The following is a 22,573-nucleotide window of genomic DNA, read 5'->3' as shown; positions in this document are numbered from 1 at the left end:
TCCCTAAAATTCAATAAAAGAATTGTCACTATTAACCTGTCTGGCAGCCCTCTGAAAAGTTCCATTCCCAGGGCTTATTTTTATTTGATCTGATTCAGAGCTTACTATGTGCAAATAGCCCTACCTATAGGATGTTTTTCAAAACCAATTAGAAGCAACTGTTTAACATTATAGGTGCCTGAAGAGGTGATACCAACTGGGGATAATAAAAGGCTGTCCAAAAAATTTAACAGGAGGGACTGAAATTTCCTTAGGGGACTTTGAACACTTCTGACTTACTCCTGAGAGTCTAGACGGCCACACAGATGTGCAGGTCTGTAAGCATGCCCAGGAAAGCCCCAACAAGGTCCTAAATTCTCACCTCTGGCTGAACTTCAGACTCTGAGCAAGCAGGAAGTGAAGGCTACAGCAGAATTGTGTACTTCCTGCTGGAACACTGAAGACAATTAGCTGTCCACTGAGTTTACCCAGCAGAGACTTCAGTGGCCATGCATGATGAATACAGACCTTACAGAATTAGTCCAGGAAAGTCACTAAACAAACAAACAAGAGCAACAACAAAACATCAACAGCAAATTCTGGAGATCAGGATATCCTGTTTGCAGAGTTAACACATTATATTATTTAAAATGTCCAGGTTTTAACAAAAATTACAAGACACAAAGAAACAGAGAAGTATGTCCCATACACAGTGAAAAAAAGAACCAGTCAAGGGAAAATGTCACTAAGGAAGCCAAGACACTGGGCTTCCTAGACAAAGATTTTAATTCAGCCATTATAAGCATATTCAAAGAACTAAAGGGAACCATGGCAGCAATGTCTAACTAAATAGAGAATATCAATGAAGAGATAGAAATTATGGAAAGGAATCAAACAGAAATTCTGGAGCTGAAAAGTATAATAACTGGAATAAAAATTTCAAAAAAATCACTAGAGGGTCTCAAAAGCAGATTTGATCAGGTAGAAAGAATAAAGAATCAGTGAACTTGAAATAAGTCAACTGAAATGATCTAACCTAAATAACAGAAGAAAAAGGTGAAGAAAAATGAACAGAGCCCCGAGGCATGTGGACCATACTCATAATGAAACTCCCTGAAGGAAGGGAAAGAGAGGAAGAATCAGAAAGAATATTTGAAAAAATAATAGCTGAAAACTTTCCCAATTTGATGACAGATATTAATATACACATCCTAGAAGTTAAAAGACCCAAAGAGGATAAACTCAGAGGGATATACACCTAAAATCCTCATAGTCAAACTGTCCAAAGCTGAAGATAAAGGGACAATCTTGAAGACAGCACACAAAAAAGTGATTTGTTATGTACAAGGGATTATCAATAGAATTAAAGATGACTTCCTATCAGAAGCCATGGAAGCTAGAAGGCTGGTGACCATGGTTAAGTTACTGTGTCTCAGTTTCTTCACTTATAAGTGAGGACAATAATAGTAGTACCTTAACATGTTGTTAAAAGGATTAAATGAATTAATACATGTCACCCACTTAGCTTAGGGCCTGGCACAAAGAAAGTATTCCATAAGCATGAGCTATTTTGATCCTTGGAGGTGGCAAATAACATTTTCAATCCTTCCTTCAAGACTCTGGTGCGGATTCACGGCATATATTCTTAGTTCTCTAATGACAGCTCTCGTGATCTATCTCCAGGTGATTTTCTCAAAAACTATTTGGCTGACAGTAATGTAGTTAACTAGATAATTTATTTGAAAAGAAATATCCTTGGTAGCTGTTATCTTTGGTAACTTGGATACATCACAGGATAATTTTACAAACTCGTAAACATCTTAAACAGTTTGGCCTATATTCAGAATATTTCTTCTATATTTTTTTACTTGGAATTCATTTTTGGATAATTCTTCTTCTCATACACCATGATTAAAAGTTAGGGTAATATAACAATATGAAAGTTCAACTAGTTGGAACGTACTTTGTACAATGTACAAAGTGGATCAGTCTGAATTTCAAAAATGCACCTATGATGTGCAAACCAGCATGCCAAGTGTGCAAACTGCAATTAGAATTAGGATTGGTGGGACTGGGTTAAACCCAGGGCTGGCTCCCAGGTGTGAAAGCTGCTTAACTTCCGCTATAAAAGTTGCTTTGAAAGAGCTTTGTTTATAGATTCAATGCTACCCATTGCAGCAGAGTTTTCTGCATTTGGAGTGAAAAACACAACAAAACAATAGCAACTGTACTCTTTCCGAAAAGTACTGAAGGAAGTTGGGTTTTTTTTTTTTTTTAAGAATCAGGTGCATTGAGGCCAGCCAAAGAGTTACAGCAACTTTCTGTGGCTTGTTTGATTTCTGTGTCTTTTCTTCCTGGAGAGCTGACATGAAGACGGTTTGCAAAGCAGCACCTACATGTGGGTGAGTGGATCACAGCCTGGTCCTGTGAAGGCAAGCAGATCTTCACTCAGAGCGCATGACAGAACCCGCTAACTGTGGGAGGAAAGGCCTGGCTGGAAGAACAGTGACATTTATTTTAAAAATAATACTTCTGGAGCTGAAGGTGACCCTATACCTCATTAAATCCAAAGCCGTATGAGAAAATTAAGGCTCAGAGAAATCAAGCAACTTGCCCGAAGTCACTCAGCTAGTCAGTGGAAGAGCTAATCATATTGCCGTGAGCCATGGAGAGAGAGGGAGGGAAAGAAATTGTAAGAGTAGTATGACTTGATTTGGTGTTTTTCCATGAGATCCTAAGGGAAAACAAAATAAAACTGTAATTTCTTTCCACTTGGATCACTGACTATTTCTTAGATTGTCCCAACTTTAAGCTGAAACTGATAATTACAAATTTGCGAGTTCACAATTATTTTAAAACATTAAATTGAGAAAGCCAGTTTAATCAAACTTACTTAATTTGAAACGAAAAGGCAATAAAGGAAAGAAAGACTTGTGAATTGTTTTAGCATTCATCATCTTTCCAATTATCTTTAATATCATATGAGATGCTTAAAACTCTGAGTTCGGCAATTTTCTACACCTGCCGATTGGCCAATCAGCTGGCCTCTGAGAAGCAGAAGGGCCTTGGTGTGCACACAGGTGCACAGCCCCTTCTCTTCACATCCTGAGGGCATGAGTAGCACATGTTTCTACCCACCCACCCCACTTGGAACTCCATCGTCCAGGGGTGAAGACCTTCCTCTGGGAAAGTGAGCGGGATGGAAAGGGGCGCATGAAGGAGAGGCCTAGAAGATGGACCAGAAGGAGGCAGGGTCTAGGAAGCTGTTGGCGCCAAGAAGGACTCTGGAACGCTGTTGACTGTCAGACCCTCTAAAACTAAGAGTGAGGGGTGGGTTTGTCTTAAAGGAGGCAGAACCTGGGATTGGACAGAGGGTAGGGAAGCGGGAGAGGTGGTGATAGATGGTAATAGTGACCCACCCCCATCCCCATCTCCAAAGAGTATTGACTCCATCTGCCTCTTGTGAATGTACAGCCTTGGGGGGCATTAGCCCTTCCAGAAAGAGGACAAGTGCTAGATGTTCTTGAGGTCATACAAGAAGGAGTGGCAAGGGGCTGGATCTTGACAGAGTGAGTTTCAATATTCAACAACTGTAGTCAAAATAATATGGGTAACTCTGCATGAAATTCCATTCCTTCCTGCCTGGTCCTTGAAACAGACCGACCTCTGGTGGTCTCATCTCAGCCCCTTAGACTTATACCCCTGAGTTTTATCTGTGGGCCAAGGTCGTTTCCTGGGCATTCCATCTTTGAACAGCACAGCCAGAAGATTGCAGGGGGTTAACGGCTTTGAGTCTACGGCCGCTGACCATGTGAACAGCCTTGCCCCTGCTCCCCTGGGTTTAGGACGGAAGCCCCTTGCCCTCGTCTCCATGACTCCTGGCTCACCTTACAGCCCACCTTATATTTTTATAGAGTGTACTGTATGTGGTTGTTTCACTCATGAACACTGGATGGAGCTCCTCAAGGGCAGAGACCTACTTAATTTCCTTCTGAATCCTTAGCATCTGGTATTTGGAAGTCTTAGTGTATAATAGTGTTTGTTGAAAGAATTAAATGATATTTATCTGTTAAATAAGCATTTAACATTTTTTCCAACCAGTTCCATTTATCAAGTCCTTGCTCTTTGCCTTGCACCCTGTTGGCAAAACAAAAGTAAAATACATCAGATGAGGCTTCTCCCATGGGGGTTGCATACTGGTGGAGGGAAGTCAAGAGGTGGACACAGATCTTCCACCCAGAATAATCAGATCTGGCTACATGCTCTCCAGCAGTAGGACACAGGATAACACTTTCATTTAGAAGGAGAGGAGCCTTTTCCTGAAATACCTTTCATGACCCTAATAAGCGCCACCATCCCTTTCTTTTAAAATTGTTTCTGTTTCCAGTGCGACCATCGTATGATGAGGTGACCAAGCTGAGTTCTATCAGGAGGTAGATGAAGGGTCACTTTACTCCTGCCCATTGTGAGCCCCACATCCCTATTCATGGTTTAGGTTGCAGCTGGACATTGCAGAAGCATCTTCATTAAACCGTCCACCGTGATTCATGGATGCCCAGAGGTTACACATCATTCCAAACCCATCAGCACGCTGGGGACAGGAGGCTTAAATTGCTCCTTCCAGGGTATGTTACCTTGTGTTGGCCCTCCTGGAATTTCAGGTGGGAACCTGAGGTGCAATTCCACTGCCCAGCTGTGCCCTTCTAAGGTTCCTTAGGTCCTCCCTCTCCTGAATCGCTAAGAAGCCCACTCTTCCCTCTGTCGGCGTCAATAGCATGTCCACTCTGGGCAAAACTGTTGCCCCTGGCAAGGTGAGGCTCTCTGGGAGAGGAAATACACATGCGGGGACCTAAGGTAGCAGACCAGGAAGTAGGCCTGTAAGCAGTCGGTGCTGGATGGTCTGCGGTGGTAAAGGGAAAGGGTGAGAGCGCCGGGTGAAATCCAGACTTCACCCCTCTCGGCTCTGGGTCACACTGAGCACAGCACACCTTCGCATGCATCCTTGAGCTCTCCCTCTGAACCCTCGTGCTGCCTTATTTCTGCTTTGGGGACACAGGACCCAGCTGAGCCGTGGAAAAGAGGATGCGGTGGGTCACCGAGACCCAACTGGACAAATTAATTTACCACATCCTGTACCATCAGGACCTCAGTGTCGAAGAGATGGTGGAGACCCAGGAGAGAGAACCAAGAAATCATTCTCATGGCTTCCTTTAGAAAGAGGGGGGCAGGGGCCACGTACAACCAAGAGTTTGTCTGAGTGGAGCCTGCGGAGGGAAGTGAGGCTGGGGGGCTTGGGTGAGGCCGGTGGCTCCTGAGACCCCCGCTGGGAAATTTGTTGGGCCATGTGTTGCCAGCCATGCTGCACTGGCCTCTGGGTGGTCAGCTGATGCCGACCGAACCCTCCCTGCCCCGCCTCAGCCTCTGCTGCCCCCAGCCCCACCCCTGCTCGCCAACCCTGCAGCTCAGGTAGCCCCCATTTCTTATCAGTGGTCATTACTAATCTCATCAGCAGGTGCCAACTGGGCACTCCCTCTGGGCCTAGCACTGTGGGAAGTACTTTAAATTGCCTCGTTAAATTGCCATTTAATTGGTAACTACTAAGTTTACCCTCATTCTACTGATGAGGAAGCTCAGAGAGGTAAAGCCGTTTTTTCAAGGTCACACAGCCAGTGACTGCCCAAGCCAGAGCTTGACGTGAAGGGCGGCTGTGGTGACCATAAACTGGTGGACGTGTCCAGGGACAGCCTCCACCAGCCCCCTCAATCAGGGAGGGGCTTAGAAATACTTTTGGTTTTCTGGAACCTCTGTAACTTCTAGGGTTCACTGGTGTTTGCACTGAGGAGGCAAGGTTTCTGCTTTTGTTTTTAAAATGCCCCAAAGTGACAGAAATAGCAGAGTCATCTTAGGACACTGGGCACCCCTCTTCCTCCAACTGCTTCAAGGTGCTTAGGTTGATGGCAACATATTGCCTCCAAGAAATTCCAGCTGTGTGACTAGTGATGAACACAATAAGAGCAGCTAACAGTCATTAGGCTCCTGTTATGCTTGGAAATTTTGTCATCTCCACTTTAGAGGACGAAAGAGAGGCACAGAGAGGTTGTGCCTTGCCCAAGGTCACACAGCTGCTTGGTGCATGACCCAGACCCGACGGAGCCCTTTAATCCCTGTGCTCCACGGTCTGGCGTGTCCCATTCAGTTAGTCAGACCGTCAGCCACCCTCTGTGAGCCAAGCAAAGGGAAGACGAGAAGCCTGGGGCAGTGGTCTGGCTGTGAGGAGCAGGGGCCCCGGACCAGGGAACATGGTCCCAGGGTGATGGGATATTTGGGGAAGACAACGAATGGACAAGGGTGATAGAAACAGGGAAAGGAATTCGGAGCAGAGAGCTGACAGAGGAAAGGGTTACCGAGAACAAGGTCTTACCAGCTTCACACTTTTGTAGCAATTTGGTGAGGGGCAGCCTATGAGCTTATTTGCTGGGGTGCCCGTGGGGATTTATGGTGGGAGGCCTTCGGATCAAGGAATCGGGAGGAATAATTTTGAGTGGCAGCTGGCTTCAAGGGCATTGAGTGAGTGAGTGTGTGAGTGTGTGTGTGTGTGTGTGAGTGTGTGTGTGAGTGTGTGTGTGTGTGTGAGTGTGTGTGTGTGTGAGTGCAGGGCGGTGGGGTGTGTAAAGAAGAGGTGAGCGGTGCAGGATGCCAAATAATCCTTATTTTGCCATTTTGGGCTGTCACAGCAGGCTTAGGGGATGGCTATTTGGGTCTGTTTTTGTCGTTCCACATACATGCAGGGCTGCTGCGCTGTAATTCCTGTAACATGGGGCAGTTAAGACACTTCTAGCTTTTAATTTCTCTTTAAATGAGCTTATAACTTCCTACCATCCCCATCTGGATGCTTTTACAACCGACAGTGTTTTAGCTTTACTGCTTCTAAAGAACCACTCTAGGAGACACATTTTTAGTTCCACTGAGCCAAATTCCACTGAGTTCAACGCCTGACAATTTCCCTCCCATGCAGACCTTTGTAAATATCCTTTACATTTGGACTCTCGGGATTTTTCCCCCCTCTTTTGGACAAGAATAAAACAAGAATATTGTTTTGGACTGAGTGGGTCCCAATGGAAAAAAGAAATTTCTTTGGAATCCTAAACTCCCTGCAGCCAGCTTGTGATATAGCTGTTCAGGGCAGTGAAAAAACTGTGTGGTTGGTATTTGGTAATAATTTCAGTTTTATTTCCACTTCTATCTTTGAACGAAAGATGAGGTCACAGATCGGGGAAACCACATCTTTACCTTCAAAGAGCAATCCTATATTGCAAAGGCCAAAAAAAAAAAAAAAAAAAGGGTTGTGGTTTAGGGTCAGATGCTCTTGGGTTTTATTCTTAGCTTACCAGATGTATGACCTTGAGAAAATTATTTTAACCTCTCTGTGCCTCAGTTTCCTCATCTGTAAATGGAATATTAATAAGCACCCACCTGATAAAACTTTAAAAGCTTAGATAAGATCATGCTCACGCAGAGACTGGTACACAGTAAGTGCTCAGTAAACGTTGGCTACCTTACTCTTAGAGTAGAGAAGGCTTGGCTCCGGTGTCTCTGCCATTCACCCTAATAGTCATACACTAAGGTAGAGAGGAACTAGTATAGGCTCTGGCCACTAAAACCATGGCCTTTTCCAGTGGTTGCTGTCGTAATGGGATGATCCATCTCCATTATACGAAGCCCAGACTACCTGTTCAGTAACATTTCTCATTCATTAGCTAAAAACAATCTGACAATCAGACTTTGATGCCTATGGTATCGAATACTCCTTAAAATAGAACAGAAAGAAACATTAGACCGACTCTGTCTCCTGGTAAATGTATGTCACTTCAATTTGATATCAGCAAATGCCCTTGTAGATCAAACTCACCACACTGAATCCTTGGTGAGTTTGGAGTTCACATTCCCGTCTTCTTCCAGGAAGATGTCCAGCTGCAAATTGGCATTGTTATCATGGGCCGAGAAATAGTTGGTAACGACTCTCGCTGGTATCCCGAGGCATCGCAAAACTGCGGGAAAGAAAGATGGACCACAACTAAGCACATCACCGAGCTCTGATAAATACAGAGTGAACAATCCCCTCTCAGAAGGGACCTTCTTCTTTGCCAACATGGACATGTTGTTCTCAAACGTCCCACACTGAGGAAGGGGGCCTATTGTCAAGGACCGGGGCTGCAGAGAGAAGCCTCGTTACCTGATCATACAAACTGCAGTTGGCACCTTACGAAGCCAGTGGGAATGGGATCCAGTTGTTTAGCTGCTAATCATACGATCGTCAAAGTAGGATTATTTTAGTCCAGCTAATGGACTAAAATTTCTGAAAATAAAATTTAAAAACCTCAGCTAATAGGAAGTTAGGAATTTACCAAGCAGACCCTCAGTGCGGTTTGCTTTCCCGGCTGGAACGTGCTCTTGTGACACTTGGTGGAGGGTGACAGCACAGATTCATTTTAATCATTAGATAATAAATTACCTGGTTGCATCTCTTGCCGTATATGCACCTATTGATTAAACGTAATCCAAATGCCCTCCCTGGCTGCCAGGACACCAGACCTCAGGGCTCATTGAAAATAATTCAGCTGACACTTTTAAGATTAATGAGTTGCCTTCCCTTTTTTTTTTTCCCCTCTCAGAATTGTTTAGCATTTTTAACCAAAGACCATCCACCTCCTTCAATAGAACAACCTTGGAAGTCCAAACTTGAATCTGGTAGAGACTCAAGGGTCCTCATTAAATGACTGAATCTTGTTTTAAATTAATTTTTATCGGAGTGTAGTCGGTTTACAATGAGGTGTTAGTTTCTGCTGTGTAGCAAAGTGAATCAGTTATACAGATACATGTATCCACCCTTTTCTAGATTCTTTTCCCACACAGGTCATTACAGAGTAAGGAGCAGGGTTCCCTGTGCTCTGCAGCAGGTCCGTATTAGATATCTATTGTATAGATAGTGGCGCGTATATGTCAGTGACTTAATCTTAACACCCCAAACGTCACCGATGGCAGCCATCACCTGCCTCTCACTTCCATCTTCCTCTATGGATTTACAGCCCCTACACTTGCTACAGTTTTACCAAAGAAATGATTGGCACTCTAGTTCTATTTCTAGCTTAACACTAATTCACGTGATTACAGAATCTGCCGAACTCATAATTCTAAGATTGGTGAAGTTTGACGTGGGGGCACCAGTGCCTCCTTCCCTCCAAATTTCCTTTTCAGGTTTATCCTCACGGTGACATCACACGTTGGGCCTCTGCCTTTTCTTATCACCAAAGCCGGTGTTCAGGAAGAGATTCGAGGACCCTTTTATAGAAAAGGCATACATGAATGGAAGGTGTTTACTATTTTATCTGGTTCTAAACCTAAAGGAATTACACCGGGAGAGTGAAACTTCAGACATCAGGAGGACGTGGGGAGTCCTTTCTCTTTTCCTGGGATCATTTCATAAGAGAGGCTGCCTCTGCTGAGCACCCTGTACTTAGACTTGGCTTGGGAGCCATGAGGGAGGGGGGCCTACCTCCAACTGGTAGCCCTTCGTGAAATTCAGGCTTCCATGTGGAACTTGAGAGACCAGCCCTTCTAGGACACTGACACATTGGCTACAATGCCGTTCGTTGCTCCCAGGAAATATATATTCCTTTAGCCCTTGGGTATACGCACATGGCTAAGAAAATAATCTTATCCAGTTTGACGCCATGGAGAAACAAAACACACAACCCAAATTCATGATTTCTTTCCACTTGGATCTCTGACGAATTCTTAGACGGTCAGAACTTTGAGCTGAAACTGACAGGCTTCATTATCATTTATAAAAAAATGGTCTCATCCTGGCTTCCAGCCTCCAGATCCTCCTCGATTTTTCTGATTAAAAACATGCTAACTGGGTAAAGCAGTCTTTATTAATGAGCCAGCAGATAGGACACTTTGACTTGCGCTTAATGTTTTGTTTTTTTTTTTTACAGGGCTGTAGAAATGGCGTGTTAATGAAAATCATTACCAATGATGAAGACATACTGAAATAAATGTTTTTTAAAAATACCCACTGAATTAACAATAACATTGTCTGGGCTGGGACAGACAAATGCCATATTGAAAAATGATGCATGAGGCTGAAGAGAACAATTCTGTTCCCATATGTTTTCCTCTATGGATTGGATATTGGGTGGATTAAAAGCAAAAGGGGAAGCTGGGGAGTACAGATCGTTCATTAAGTTCTGGTGTCTAATTGCTCAGGGGCATTGAGACTCACATACAAGGATGAAGATGAGCCCACCTGCCACAGTCCCTCCCATAGCTGGGGTAAAAAACTAAGTGGGTATGTTTAGAAAATTCTCAGTGATAAACAGTAAGCAAATAAGCATATTTACAAAACTGCTCAATAACAAGCAGTACATAGCTTATTATTTATTATTTTAAATTTTGCTAATTGAGCCTTTTAAAATGTGGGGATTACTAAGAAATAAAACGGCATGGCCTTTCCCTCACATCCTTATGTGACCCCGGAGACGCTCCATTTCTCTGGGTATTGAACGATGGATTATGTAGGAAATAGTCCATCATTCTTTCTATAAAGCTTCGGCAGTCAAAGAGAAACTAGGAGCATATTTGGCCAAGTACAATTTAATTATGCATTGGCTGCATCCCAGAATAGCCACCCACAAATTCTATAGGTCCAACAGAGCTTGCTAGGTTGCTTTGCCAGGTTATAGATAAGATGTCTTAAGGTGAAATTTCCTTCGCATTAAAAATATATTGCTCAACTGGATACTTACATGTGTTAAAGACACCAGCAAAAACCCAGCACTGACCATAGCGGACTGGATTCTCAGAACTCCTGTATTCCAACAGGATGTCAACACTTCCAGTCCAGGCTGATGGGGGGATGCCATAAGCATAGACATTGTCCCAGGATCCAGCGATGACGCCTTCATCATCCTTGGCATTAATCTAAATGAGACGATGAGAGGTGAGAAGGGGTCAAGGTCATTTAGAAGAGTCCTCTCCAGACTCCGACACTGGGCAAGCTAAGGTTTCCAGTGCCTTCTGTATTCCTGCATGATGAAAACAGTTCCACTGCTGTTCAGTTCACTGTTATTTGTCAGGGAAAGTGATGTGAGGGGAAACCAAATAACCAAGATGCCCTGTTATATAGTGTATGATTGTCGTAAGGTGGTGTTGAAAAGCAGGCAGGAAGAGTTGTCATGTTTTCTCACGTGCTTGGGAGAAGATACACACAGGGCCCTTGGTCTGGTTGGAATAGAGCTGGAGCATGTGTGAGGAAGAGAGGAAGAAGACCTGCAAAAGAAGACAGCTCAAGTAAGTATCTTGTCTTGAAAGAAGGAGAGTTAAAAGCTGACAAATGACAGAAGATGTTAGAGTGGGGGCCCAGAGTCTCATGGTCTAACGAGTTTTGACTTTGGGGATGAGTGGCAGACTCTAATAAATTGAAAAAGTAAGCAGATGCTGTCATAGGAACCATTAAGAATTAATAAGAAATTAGATTCCCGTGGGTGCCTTGCAGAGTCTGTTTTTTAAGAAGTTGCATTACAGAAGTTGCATGATTAAAGTTGCATAATTTTGTTATAATACATAAAGGGCCTGGGGTATTATAGTTTAAATATAGGGGAGACTTAAGCAAAGAATGGCAATCGAATATTTGGGAAAACCTGGCTACACGTTCAGACCACAGTCATTTGGTAGCAGCAGACCTGAAGTGCAGGAATCTTTCGTGTTTAGACAACAAAACGGGGCAGGAATAAACAGTTTCAAGGCATCCTGTCAGTTTCTTGGGGGTCACTGCTGAGTCTTACTTCCCTTGCTGTAGCTTTCATTATGTTTAATTACAGTCAGAAGAATTTCTAGGTGGGGAGCATTGGGAGTTCTTCCAAAAACTGATGGCACTTCAACAATGTTTATATGTTGACATGACAATGGTTTACAGACTTGCTCTTCAACATGTGGTCTGTGGACCAGCGGCAGTGGAATGCCCGGGAACTGGCTGCAAATGCAGACCTCCCCAGACCCACTAAATCGGAGCCCACCTTTGAACAAAATCCCCAGGTGATTTCTGTGCACGTTAGTTTGAGAAGCATAGGTTCAGACTGCACTGAAAAGACATTAGTAAGCAAGGTAGAACTTATGATTGAAGCAGGTGTGTTTGGATTATGACAACCATAGAAGAGATAGTAAAATATGGTGATTTTTCTATGTGTTCATGGCCTTGCTAATTAACAACCCACCCCCAGCACTTGCCCAGACCCCTCTCTTAGGCTTGCTCAGTTTAGTTTTTATAAAAGTCTATCCTCCCCAGTGGGTCGTGAGTACATTGAGAACAGAGATGAAAATCGATGCCTTTCTGACTTCTAACAAGTATTGGCAAAGAGCAGGTGCTCAATAGCTGTTGAATAATCCCATTGTGTATTCAACAAGCATATAGGCATTGCACATCTGAGTAAGAGTAAGATCTTCTCTGTGAAAAGAGATGGTCTAAAACTCATCAAGCAGAAGTAAATGTTATCAATATTAATGCAGAAAGAGGTACAGGGAGATTTGGGTCCCAACAGAAGGAGTAATCAGTTTTATTAGATTGGAGGGTGTGGTGACGGTTGTGGGCTGGATAGAGAAAATGACATGAAAGCTAGGTCTGGAGGGGCTGAGGTCCAGAAAAGGTTATCTACATGGTAGAGAGAATTTGAATAATTGTTTGGTGTCATGAAGAAATACGGCAAGTTCAAGGACCTACTGCAAGTATCATGTAAGTAGGCAATATTGGACGAAGTAGAAACTACTAGAAGAAAACACTTAAGATGTGCAAGCAACTTCTATTTTTCCCCTTTGACTCTGTCCAGTTAGGTTAAAGGGAAGGTAACTACCCGGTTAATTTGTTTAATGTAGAAAAAAATTCATCCGTTAGAGATTACTGAAGGACCCCATTCAACTAATTGCAAACTCCTTCCTTTGAGATTAACTTTGACTTTATCCTGTAACTCCATGAAATGACTGGAGTGCAGCAGGGTTTAGACAACAATTTTGGTTCTATTCATGATCAATAATTCTCCTTGCAGTTGAATTGATTATTTACATCTACATCTATTATAGTGAAGCCTGAAGAGTGCCTTGGTAGGCTATGATGTGGTTTGGTATTTGTGAGTAGGTAGGTTCAGCTTTAACTCACATTACCAGTTTCTTATCCTTATCATTGAGAAATTGGGTAGAACAATGAATCTCAGAGGTAAAAGTTCCTAAATTATGGTTCTGATGACTGATTTTCAAACAGACAGCCATTAATTAAAAGTGTTATTTATAGCATACAGCTGAACCCAATCAGCCAAAGGGAAGAGTAAGGAAAAAAAGAGCTCTCTTCTCTACAGACCTTTTAATTCTTAATGCTGAGCTGTTCCCCTGTTGCTAGATAAATCACAACTCTCATTTATTAGCATTTAGCCAGATTAGCTACTGTTTTCTAATTAGAATATTGATTTCTGGGGAGCCTAGATTCAGAAAGAGATAAGTCTTTAGTGACAGATGTAAACGGTTAAATTAATAGCCCCCTTCCTAGACAACAAGGTATGTTTGGGGGACACTTCAAGGGCATATGCTTGTCCCTCGTCAGGCCACAGCTGACTGTGAGCACCCTATCATGAACTCTGGGTTGAACCAGTTACAGAATGAAATGTCTCCATCTTGCATCACTGGTGGTCAACAAGAAAATATGAACCCAGGACTTTGGACAGGGAGCATTATTCAACTTCATTAAGGTTTCACTAAACCGTCCTCTCATAATACCTACAATATTGGACAAAATTTAAAACCAGCCCCTTTGAAAGTCACTGTCAGCCACCTCAGTGGCATAACATAATTCGATAAACTTCAAAACCTGATCCAAGAAAAGGGGAGGATTTTGGAGTACGGCAGAGGGGCAGCTTGGCTCAGCTCTAACCCTGACCACCAGGGCTTCAGAAGCCCTACTGTCAAGTCACCAAAATCCTGAGGTTGCTCGTTTGTATTTCCAAATCTGGAAAGAAACACACTGGATTAAAATGCTGATCTTTTCCTTGTTCTGACCAGAATCTTGGAAATGACTGCTGTGGAGAAGTGGGTGAAAAAGGGTCTGCATCCCTTAAAAGGTAGAGATTCTGGGACTACAGTGGAGAAATGATACAAAGCCTGTGAGTTATCTCCACGTGGGAAGGAGATCTACCTCCAATTAGGTAGACTAGATTCTAGAATGAGAAATTTAACAGAATCCTAAAAGAAAGAGCAGAGCCCAAGGATTTTAACAGAGTTTGCCATCTCGTCAGCTAAACTCCCTCCTCTGCTTCAGTCTGTCTCAGGGTACAAAAGAGTAGAATGAAATACATTGGCCTCAAACTATAGTTCAGAGGTTAAATCAAACTCATCTTGGATTGGAGAGTCAAGATTTTATCTACAGTATATTACAGCAAATAGGACACTTGGAGAAGAGTTATGCAAGTATGAGCATGAATAAAAAGAAAAGCAAAGAGGAAAGAGAGAGAATGGAAAAACTATACATAGAAGAAAACAAAACTAAGGAACATAAAGGAGTTTCTCACAACCTCCTAGGAGATCACAGACCTAAAGGAACACACTGGGCACCAACTCACATCATCATGCAACTAAAGATAAATTATAAACTCTAAGAAACAGAATAGATAACGTTCAAAATAAAATTAATGACATAGAGGAAAAACTTGAGGTGAAGAAAATGCTAATGAAAAAGATAAAGAGATGAAGTTATTAGAGAGAAGCTAATAGTTATGGAAGGCAAGGATGATACAACATAAGGATAATTAGTATCCTTGAAATAGAGAACCCAACAAATAAAACAGAAGATATATTCATGACATAACGTAAGAAAAATTTTACCTAATTGAGGAAAAATTTAATCTATACATTGGAAGAGCAATCTGAGCTGCAGGGTAATTTGATGTAGAACGCTCATTACCTAGGAACTTTAATTAATCTAGTTGAACTTAAGCTTAAAGAAATAATTGTTGGGGCTTCCCTGGTGGCGCAGTGGTTGGGAGTCCGCCTGCCGATGCAGGGGACACGGGTTCGTGCCCCGGTCCGGGAAGATCCCACATGCCGCGGAGCGGCTGGGCTCGTGAGCCATGGCCGCTGAGCCTGCGCGTCCGGAGCCTGTGCTCCACAACGGGAGAGGTCACAACAGTGAGAGGCCCGCGTACCGCAAAAAACAAACAAACAAACAAACAAACAAAAAAAAAGAAATAATTGTTCAGTCCTACAGACAGAAAATGCAAATTAACAATAAGGGGAAAACGGGGCTGTCTTTAGACTTCTCCAGAGCAACCAGTTGATGTCATCCACATGTGCATGGTCCTGAGAGGAGGGTGGACCCAAGAATATTATGCAGAGCTAAGCTGTTCTGTGAGCACAAGGACAACCAGCACACATTTTCAAACATGAAGGATCTCAGAGAACACAGGACCCATCACAACCCAACCACCTGAAAAGTGATATCAAGATAATTAAGGGATGAATCTAGCACAGATCCCAGTAACGGAGATTCTGTGGTAAAGATCCAGGGGTGAGAAAAATCTACATACGTGCAAAAGTCTTTGGGAATCATAGTAACAGAATGAATATGAATTTTAAAACTTGATAATGTAAAAACAATGATAATCCTAAGAAAAAATTAGACCTGAGGGAGGAAAGAGGAAAGGAAGAATGGAAGTGCTGTTTTAATGTGTTCATCTCTCTTAGTTAACCAACACTACCTAAAACATGATTTAAAACATATAATTACTTTACTTTGTACAAGGGTGTTCCTAACAGCTTTATTCATAAGAGGCCCAAACTGAAAACATCTCAGATGTCCATCAGCAGGCGAACAGGTAGACAAACTGGGGTATAGAATACGATAAAATACTGCTTTGGCCAGTGCAAAGGAACACATTGAAGACACGTGCAAGAACTGATTGAGTAGAAGAAGCCAGCCCCAAATAGTACACACCGTATGAATCCAGTTATGTGAGATTTAGGAAAAGGCAAATCAGGCTTCCCTGGTGGCACAGTGGTTAAGAATCCGCCTGCCAATGCAGGGGGCACGGATTCGAGCCCTGGTCCGGGAAGATCCCACATGCCGCGGAGCAACTAAGCCCATGCGCCACAACTACTGAGCCCGTGTGCCACAACTACTGAAGCCCGCGTGCCTAGAGCTCACGCTCCACAACAAGAGAAGCCACTGCACTGAGACGGCCGCGCACCGCAATGAAGAATAGTCCCCGTTCGCTGCAGCTAGAGAAAGGCCACGCGCAGCAACGAAGACCCAACGCAGCCCCCAAAAAAAAAAGTCAAATCTATTTTAAGGAATCAGAATAGTGGTTGCTTGCTTCTGGGGATGTGGAATGATTACAAGAGAGCACGAGGGAAATTTCTGGGCTGATGGTAATGTTTATATTATGGTTACATTGTGGTAGTGATTACCCCAATCAAAACTCATTGAATGTTACATTTAATACCCATACATTTCACTGTACGTAAATTCTACTTCACAAAAAACACATAAAAACCACAGGAACTAACCCTAACCTATACTGCGAAGCGTATAACCACTGTCTGCAAATGTGCTCTGCTGTATAGACTTGACACAGGCTCTGACAGGAGTTGGTAATTAGCTTCATTTCTTATGAAAATCTTTACAACTAGAGATTATTAACCTTGTCTCCCTTGGTAACTGAGGATTCTTATTTGGCCCAAACATATTTTACTAATTGACAGTTGTGAAAGAAATAACAAAAGGTGGACCGGACCGAGAGAGAGAGAGAAAGAGAGAGAGAGAGAGAGAGAGAGAGAGAGAGAGAGAGAGAGAGAGAGAGAGAGAGGTACTGAGATCTTAAGCTTTCCAAGCGCTGTCTGCTGTTTTTCATTGCTATTCCGCTGCTGTGTGGGGCAGGGCTGGTGTATAGAATGGACCTCCAAAAATATCTGAATGAACGACTGGATGGATGAATAGATGAATGGGAAAGGGAAAGAGCAGAACAAGAGGAGGAAAGGAAAAGGGTACCAAGGGAGAGGAGAGGGGAAGGAGAGAGGGCAAGAAGGGAGGCAAAGTGCCCTGTGATCACATATCCTAAAGGGCGGTGCTGGCTTTGCTGCATTTCTATTTATCCATCATGGGGATGTCTGACCCAGGAGACCAGAGCAGCCCTGACTGCACAGCTTGGAAGGAGTGCTGAGAAGCAGCCCCGTGTTTCAGAAATAGCCAATGTGATTACAAAATAGATGTAGCACTGAAACCTCATTCCGGGAAGCAATTCAGGGAAAGCAGACATTTAGATTGACTGTGATTATCACATTCGAGAGATGGCTTGTAATAAATGTCTGTTTTTCTCCCAATATATGGGGAGCACAGGCATAAGGAATGTAACCTTAATGATTGAGAAGCCAAGCTGTTTGCCCACAAATGGAAACCTCATTACATTGCTAGTTTTTAACCACAAGAGAAGAAAATGATGTCTGAACAGTTCATTTGTCTCCTGAACCCCTCCACCCCAACTCTCTTAAAAGAGAAGGATTGCATGAGACAGGGCTTGTAAAAGGCATTACTTTTGTACCCAAGGAGGTCATGTGATACGGAGAGAGGACAGGCAGAGGACAAATACAGGGGACATGTAACATCGTGTGTGGAACAGTGGGGTCAGGCAACCTGAGATCCATTTCCAGTTTGACTGGTGACCTTGGATAAGTCATTTAACTTCCTGATACTTCTGTCTCTTCACCTGCACGTTGGTTATTTATGAAACGGATACGGTTTCTCAAAATTGGCTATGAAAACAATTTCCGTTAGGTAAATTCTATTTTCCTACTGGCTTCCAATATATCTGTCGATTGTTAAAAATTCTTCGATAAACAGAAATGAAAATCCCTGGTGAGTGAGGTGACCTTATGGCATCATGTTTACTTTGAAAGGTACTGGAGGTACCTGACTCTGTACCTCCCGTTCATCACTGGATTCCCTTAGCCGTTCCTAAATCTTAGGAAGGCCTCCCGTGCTTGTGGTACCTTGACTCCAACTTTAAGATTAAAAAAAACTTATTAGAATTAGTCTTTTACCCTGTTGAACTACAATCAACGTTTCTCGTTAATCCTAACCGGTAGATTCTCCAAAGTTGCCACCCGTGGGAGCTCTTGATTGAGACTGGAAAGGTTATCAAGAGCAACAGAGACCTCTAGCTTTTTCTCCTCTACCAGAGTGAGGAATGTCATTCTTGACATTCCTGGGCATGAATCATGGAGAGAGAAAATAACAATTTAAGAAAAGAAAGCAGATAGGGTCAGAGCTCCAGGATCTCTGGATGGGGGCTGAAATCCACGAAGGAACGTACATCTGGCAATGGTCGCCAGCCTGGAAATTTTAACTCTTAGGCATCTGCAAAATTATGCAGGCGTGTGAGTCATTTTGCTGCTTTTCCAAAACACCAATGGAAGTCATATCTTTACCTTCAGAGGTGGCATCGAGTCACACTGAGTGCCTGCACTGAATGTACCACTCCCATTAGAAGTTCTGTTTGGCCGTTAGATAAATCTCTGATGCAAGAATGGGGAAACAAAATTATTATTACATAAATATGCTTTTTTGATAGAGGAAATTTTTCCAAAAACAAGATCCATAAGGGGAAACGCGAAGAAGCTCCTCGGTGGGGAAATGGTTGGGGACAATGGCTCTTAAGCACCTGAGTCCTCAGATTTCTCCAGGACAATTCACTCCAAGAAAGGGGGTTTTTGGCTGCTTACAAAACAAAGGAGCAGTTATATAGTGCTTTAACATTTGTATTTATTTTTTTTAAATAAAAGTTTTAGGGAGCTATGCTTTGGCTGGTCTGTAAGATCAGGGACTAGACATCATGTATTTATTTCTGATTCTAAAGTTCATTTGGGGTAGCTGGGTGGAATTTCTAACCCAAGTGAATTTGTAAGTGTCGTCTGAATGGTTGAAATAGTTCGTTGCTGAATGTGAAGCTTTCTACGAGATGACCAAGTAAACAACTGGGGAAAAATGAAAACGCCGTTCTGTAGTAGCCCCCTGTGAAGCTGCTAAGCAAAATATCAAAGGAGTGATGTCATGACCGTCTTTTTCATGCATGGAAGAAAAAAAAAAAAACAGTCTAAATACGGGACAAGAAGAAGGGGAAGAAAGATGGACAAAGCGAAAAGTAGCTTTATTTTCAGTTTATCCGTGAGATCATGTATGCTTGGGGATCAGAAGCTCTGAAGTCCAGTCCGCCTGCAAGGTCTACAGTCATTCATCTTGTGTTGGGCCCTAGGGAACTCCAGGACCTATACTTCCACTTGTGGTCAGTTTGATTTACTAGCTGGAGTGCAAGATTTCCTTTTTATAACACTAAAGAGTACAACGAACATGACTGGTTAAAAAAGAGTTCAATCTTGAGTGAGTTCCCAAAAGGCACAGTTAGAATAGGGTATTAATGGGGATTAATGATGGCATCGTGTTTCGATGTTAGCAAAAGACCAGGGTTAAAAATAAATGTGTACCCCTCAAGGGAAGCAGGAAAGCCCAGGCTGGCGGCGGTGTAAAGAGCGGTATTTAAAAATATGTAACTAGTGTATTGATATTTTTTCTTCTCTCCCTCCTTCCAAAATTTCCCCAAAATGTCACTTTTTAAAAAAATTGTAGTTGAAACAAATAAGTCCCCAGAGGGGCAAGTTTCTCCTGACTACATGTTCCTGCAGTGCTGTTGGGTATAATTTCCACCAAGGAAAAAGGGTTTCCGTGAATAGCAGCGTGGCTTATAATTGCTCTGGACCCTTGTCAGTTATTCTTCTACCTTTTCATCCAATATCCCAACATTTGTTAGGTCACTGCTTTGTCCTGGGAAACCTCTGAGGAAAGCTTGAGAGGTTTGCTTTCTCCTACACCCCTATGCTTATTTCATCAGAGACTTTGCCATAATGTGTTGAAATGTTCTACTTACAAGTCTGTCTTCTCTGTTAGACTATACGCTCTGTAAGGCAGAAACTATGTTTGTTTGTTTTTTTTTACAACTGTACCTAGACTGGAGATTCTCAATGAATACTTGTGGAATGAATGAGTTAAAACTGAGTGTTTTACTACCATGAGCATCATTACAGCAATTACTACCGTCACTGTCACCAATACCACCATCAAGCCATATTTGGTACCTAGTCTTCTTTGGGAACTCTTTCCCCAGGGACCCAATGCCTCTGGCTGTTTAGAATTCTCTGATTTATGCCCTTCTTCACTTATCCCTCTATTTCAAAATTCACCTGTTCTGGAACCCATTCTCTTGGGTCCTTCTTTTCTAGGAGATAGCTACCAGTGACCAGTGACCTTGGATAAGTCATTTAACTTGCTGATACTTCTGTCTCTTCATCCGTACATTGGTTATTTATGAAATGGATATAGTTTCTCAAAATTGGCTATGAAAACAATTTCCATTAGGTAAATTCCATCTTCCTACTGGCTTCCAATTTATTTGTCAATTGTTAAAAATTCTTCAATAAACAGAAATGAAAATCCCTGGTGAATGACGGATTAACATGAGGTACGAATTGTGTCATTGATGCTTGTGTGTTGGTGGTGGCCGTCTAAGGTCTGATATGACCTGAGAGCAAGGACAATATCTAGTTCCAGCTCAACCACTTAGTTGTGTGTGACCTTGAGTGACATCATTTCCAAGGGCCTCCACCCCTTTACCTAGAAGACCCCTGGAGAGTCTTCCACATCTCATGTACTGGTTCTGTGTGCATTTCGACACAGAACTCCTATTAGTAAGTCTCAACCCAGAGGAGGGAACCTGCACTGAGGTGGGATGCTAGGGCTTCCACAGTGAATGAACAAGCAGTATCCACAGGCCCAGCGGCCACGGCAGGGCCAGTATGGGAGAACTTCTCTGCCCAGAGTTGCTGCTAGATCCAATCAGTCACGAGGCAGAAGCAGGTAGGGACCAGTTACCACCCAGCAGTAAAGGCAGGCTACTGTCACCGTCTCTCCTTTCCCCAGGACCCTGCTGTTCCTGTCACGTGGCATAGCGCACCTGTCTTGAGAGTGTGACCGGGGCTCAGAGTCCATGTCTGGTTACTTCACTGTAATTCAGGGTCTGTGATGGAATGCTTTATTAGTGCCCTGTGAGCAAAGTAAGTTTTCAGATGGCACAAAGCATCCTTCTAAAGTTTTCCTGGCACATTTCCTGGCAATTGTCCTGGTGAGGACTGTCACATCAGGTACGAGGTGGAAAGCAAACAGTAATCAAGAAGTTTAAAGGAGGAAGTATAACTATTGATACTATGTATAAAATAGATAACTCCTGAGAACCTACTGTATAGCACAGGGGACTCTACTTGATGCTCTGTGGTGACCTAAGTGGGAAGGAAATCCAAAAAAGAGGGGACATATGTATACGTCTAACTGATTCACCTCACTGTACAGCAGAAACTAACACAACATTGTTGTTTTTATTGAAGTGTCAGGAAGTTAAATGATTTATTCAAGGTCACAAGGCCACTGGTCACAAAGCAGCTATACGCCAATAAAAATCAAATAAATAAATAAATAAATTTTTAAAAATGAAAAAAAGGAGGAAGTGTAGCTTTGGACAAGATTTTCCTTTTTTCTAATCTCTTAAAAATTTTTTTTTTCTCTCTTAAATCAATCTGCAGTGTAGCTTCGGTAAAATGTACCACTCACTATTTAGAAAAACCTAACTAAAAGTTCGCTTATGTAAGGTTACAGCATCTCAGGACCAATCCCCAGACAATGAGCTTTATAGGAGTTTTAGACTTCCCTGTAAAACTCTTTACAGGAGTTTTAGACTTTCTTTCCCCTGGGAAAACCCAACAGCCCAAGGCTGTCCAGACTGTCATAAACTTTCCTGATTTTCACATCAAAGTGAAGTAACCACAACTCAAAAGAACTAAATATTGAATTTATAAAGGGAAAAATAGAAGAAAGAAGCACATTGTTTTGAAGGAGAAAAGGGAATTCTTGCTGCCACCGGGAATAACAAGTGTGATTTGAGTACAGAGACAAAATTTCATTTTAAAGATAAAGGAGGCCCCGAGAGGCTGAGTGATTGGCCCTGCGTCACACAGGACATTCGCAGAAGAGTCAGAACCCAGAGGTCTGATGTGACCTGGACCTGGGCCTTCCCGCAGGATGCTGCCTCCACTTTCTCTTCAGCAGAAGAAGGAAAGCCAGCAGGCTTTGAATAAGGTAAGAAAAGAGATCCTCCACGCAGGCAAGAAGAGAGGGTTACGTTCATCGCACAGGCAGGGAAGCTGAGCCTCGGAGGGGTTTGGTGCCGTGGCCCTCACTGGGGGTGATTTTGACCCAGAGGGACATTTGGAAATATCTAAAGACATTCTTGGTTGTCACAACTCCTGGCATTTCTTGGGCAGAAGCCATGGATACCGCCAAATATCCTGTCGTGTGTAGGATACCCCCATGGCAAAGAACGGCCCAAGGTCGTAAACACTAGACGACAAAGATTTTTATCTGGGGACTGTAAAGCCAGATTTAGATCATCATCGTCAGCAC

The 22,573-nt window shown here is 42.9% G+C and overlaps 1 protein-coding gene across 1 annotated transcript in view; it reads right to left on the bottom strand.

The window, feature by feature from the left end:
• Positions 1-22,573, bottom strand: part of F13A1 (coagulation factor XIII A chain) — a 137,997-nt gene that overhangs the window by 50,376 nt on the left and 65,048 nt on the right. Inside the window, 2 exon segments of the mRNA XM_032648302.1 lie at positions 7,889-8,027; positions 10,788-10,962. Coding sequence (XP_032504193.1) covers positions 7,889-8,027; positions 10,788-10,962 — 314 coding nt within the window.

This window comes from Phocoena sinus, chromosome 11 (genome assembly GCF_008692025.1).
Source record: "Phocoena sinus isolate mPhoSin1 chromosome 11, mPhoSin1.pri, whole genome shotgun sequence".
NCBI classification, from domain to species: Eukaryota; Metazoa; Chordata; class Mammalia; order Artiodactyla; family Phocoenidae; genus Phocoena; species Phocoena sinus.
Note: the sequence above shows the minus strand (reverse complement) of the source record. Positions and strands in the feature narration are given on the sequence as shown.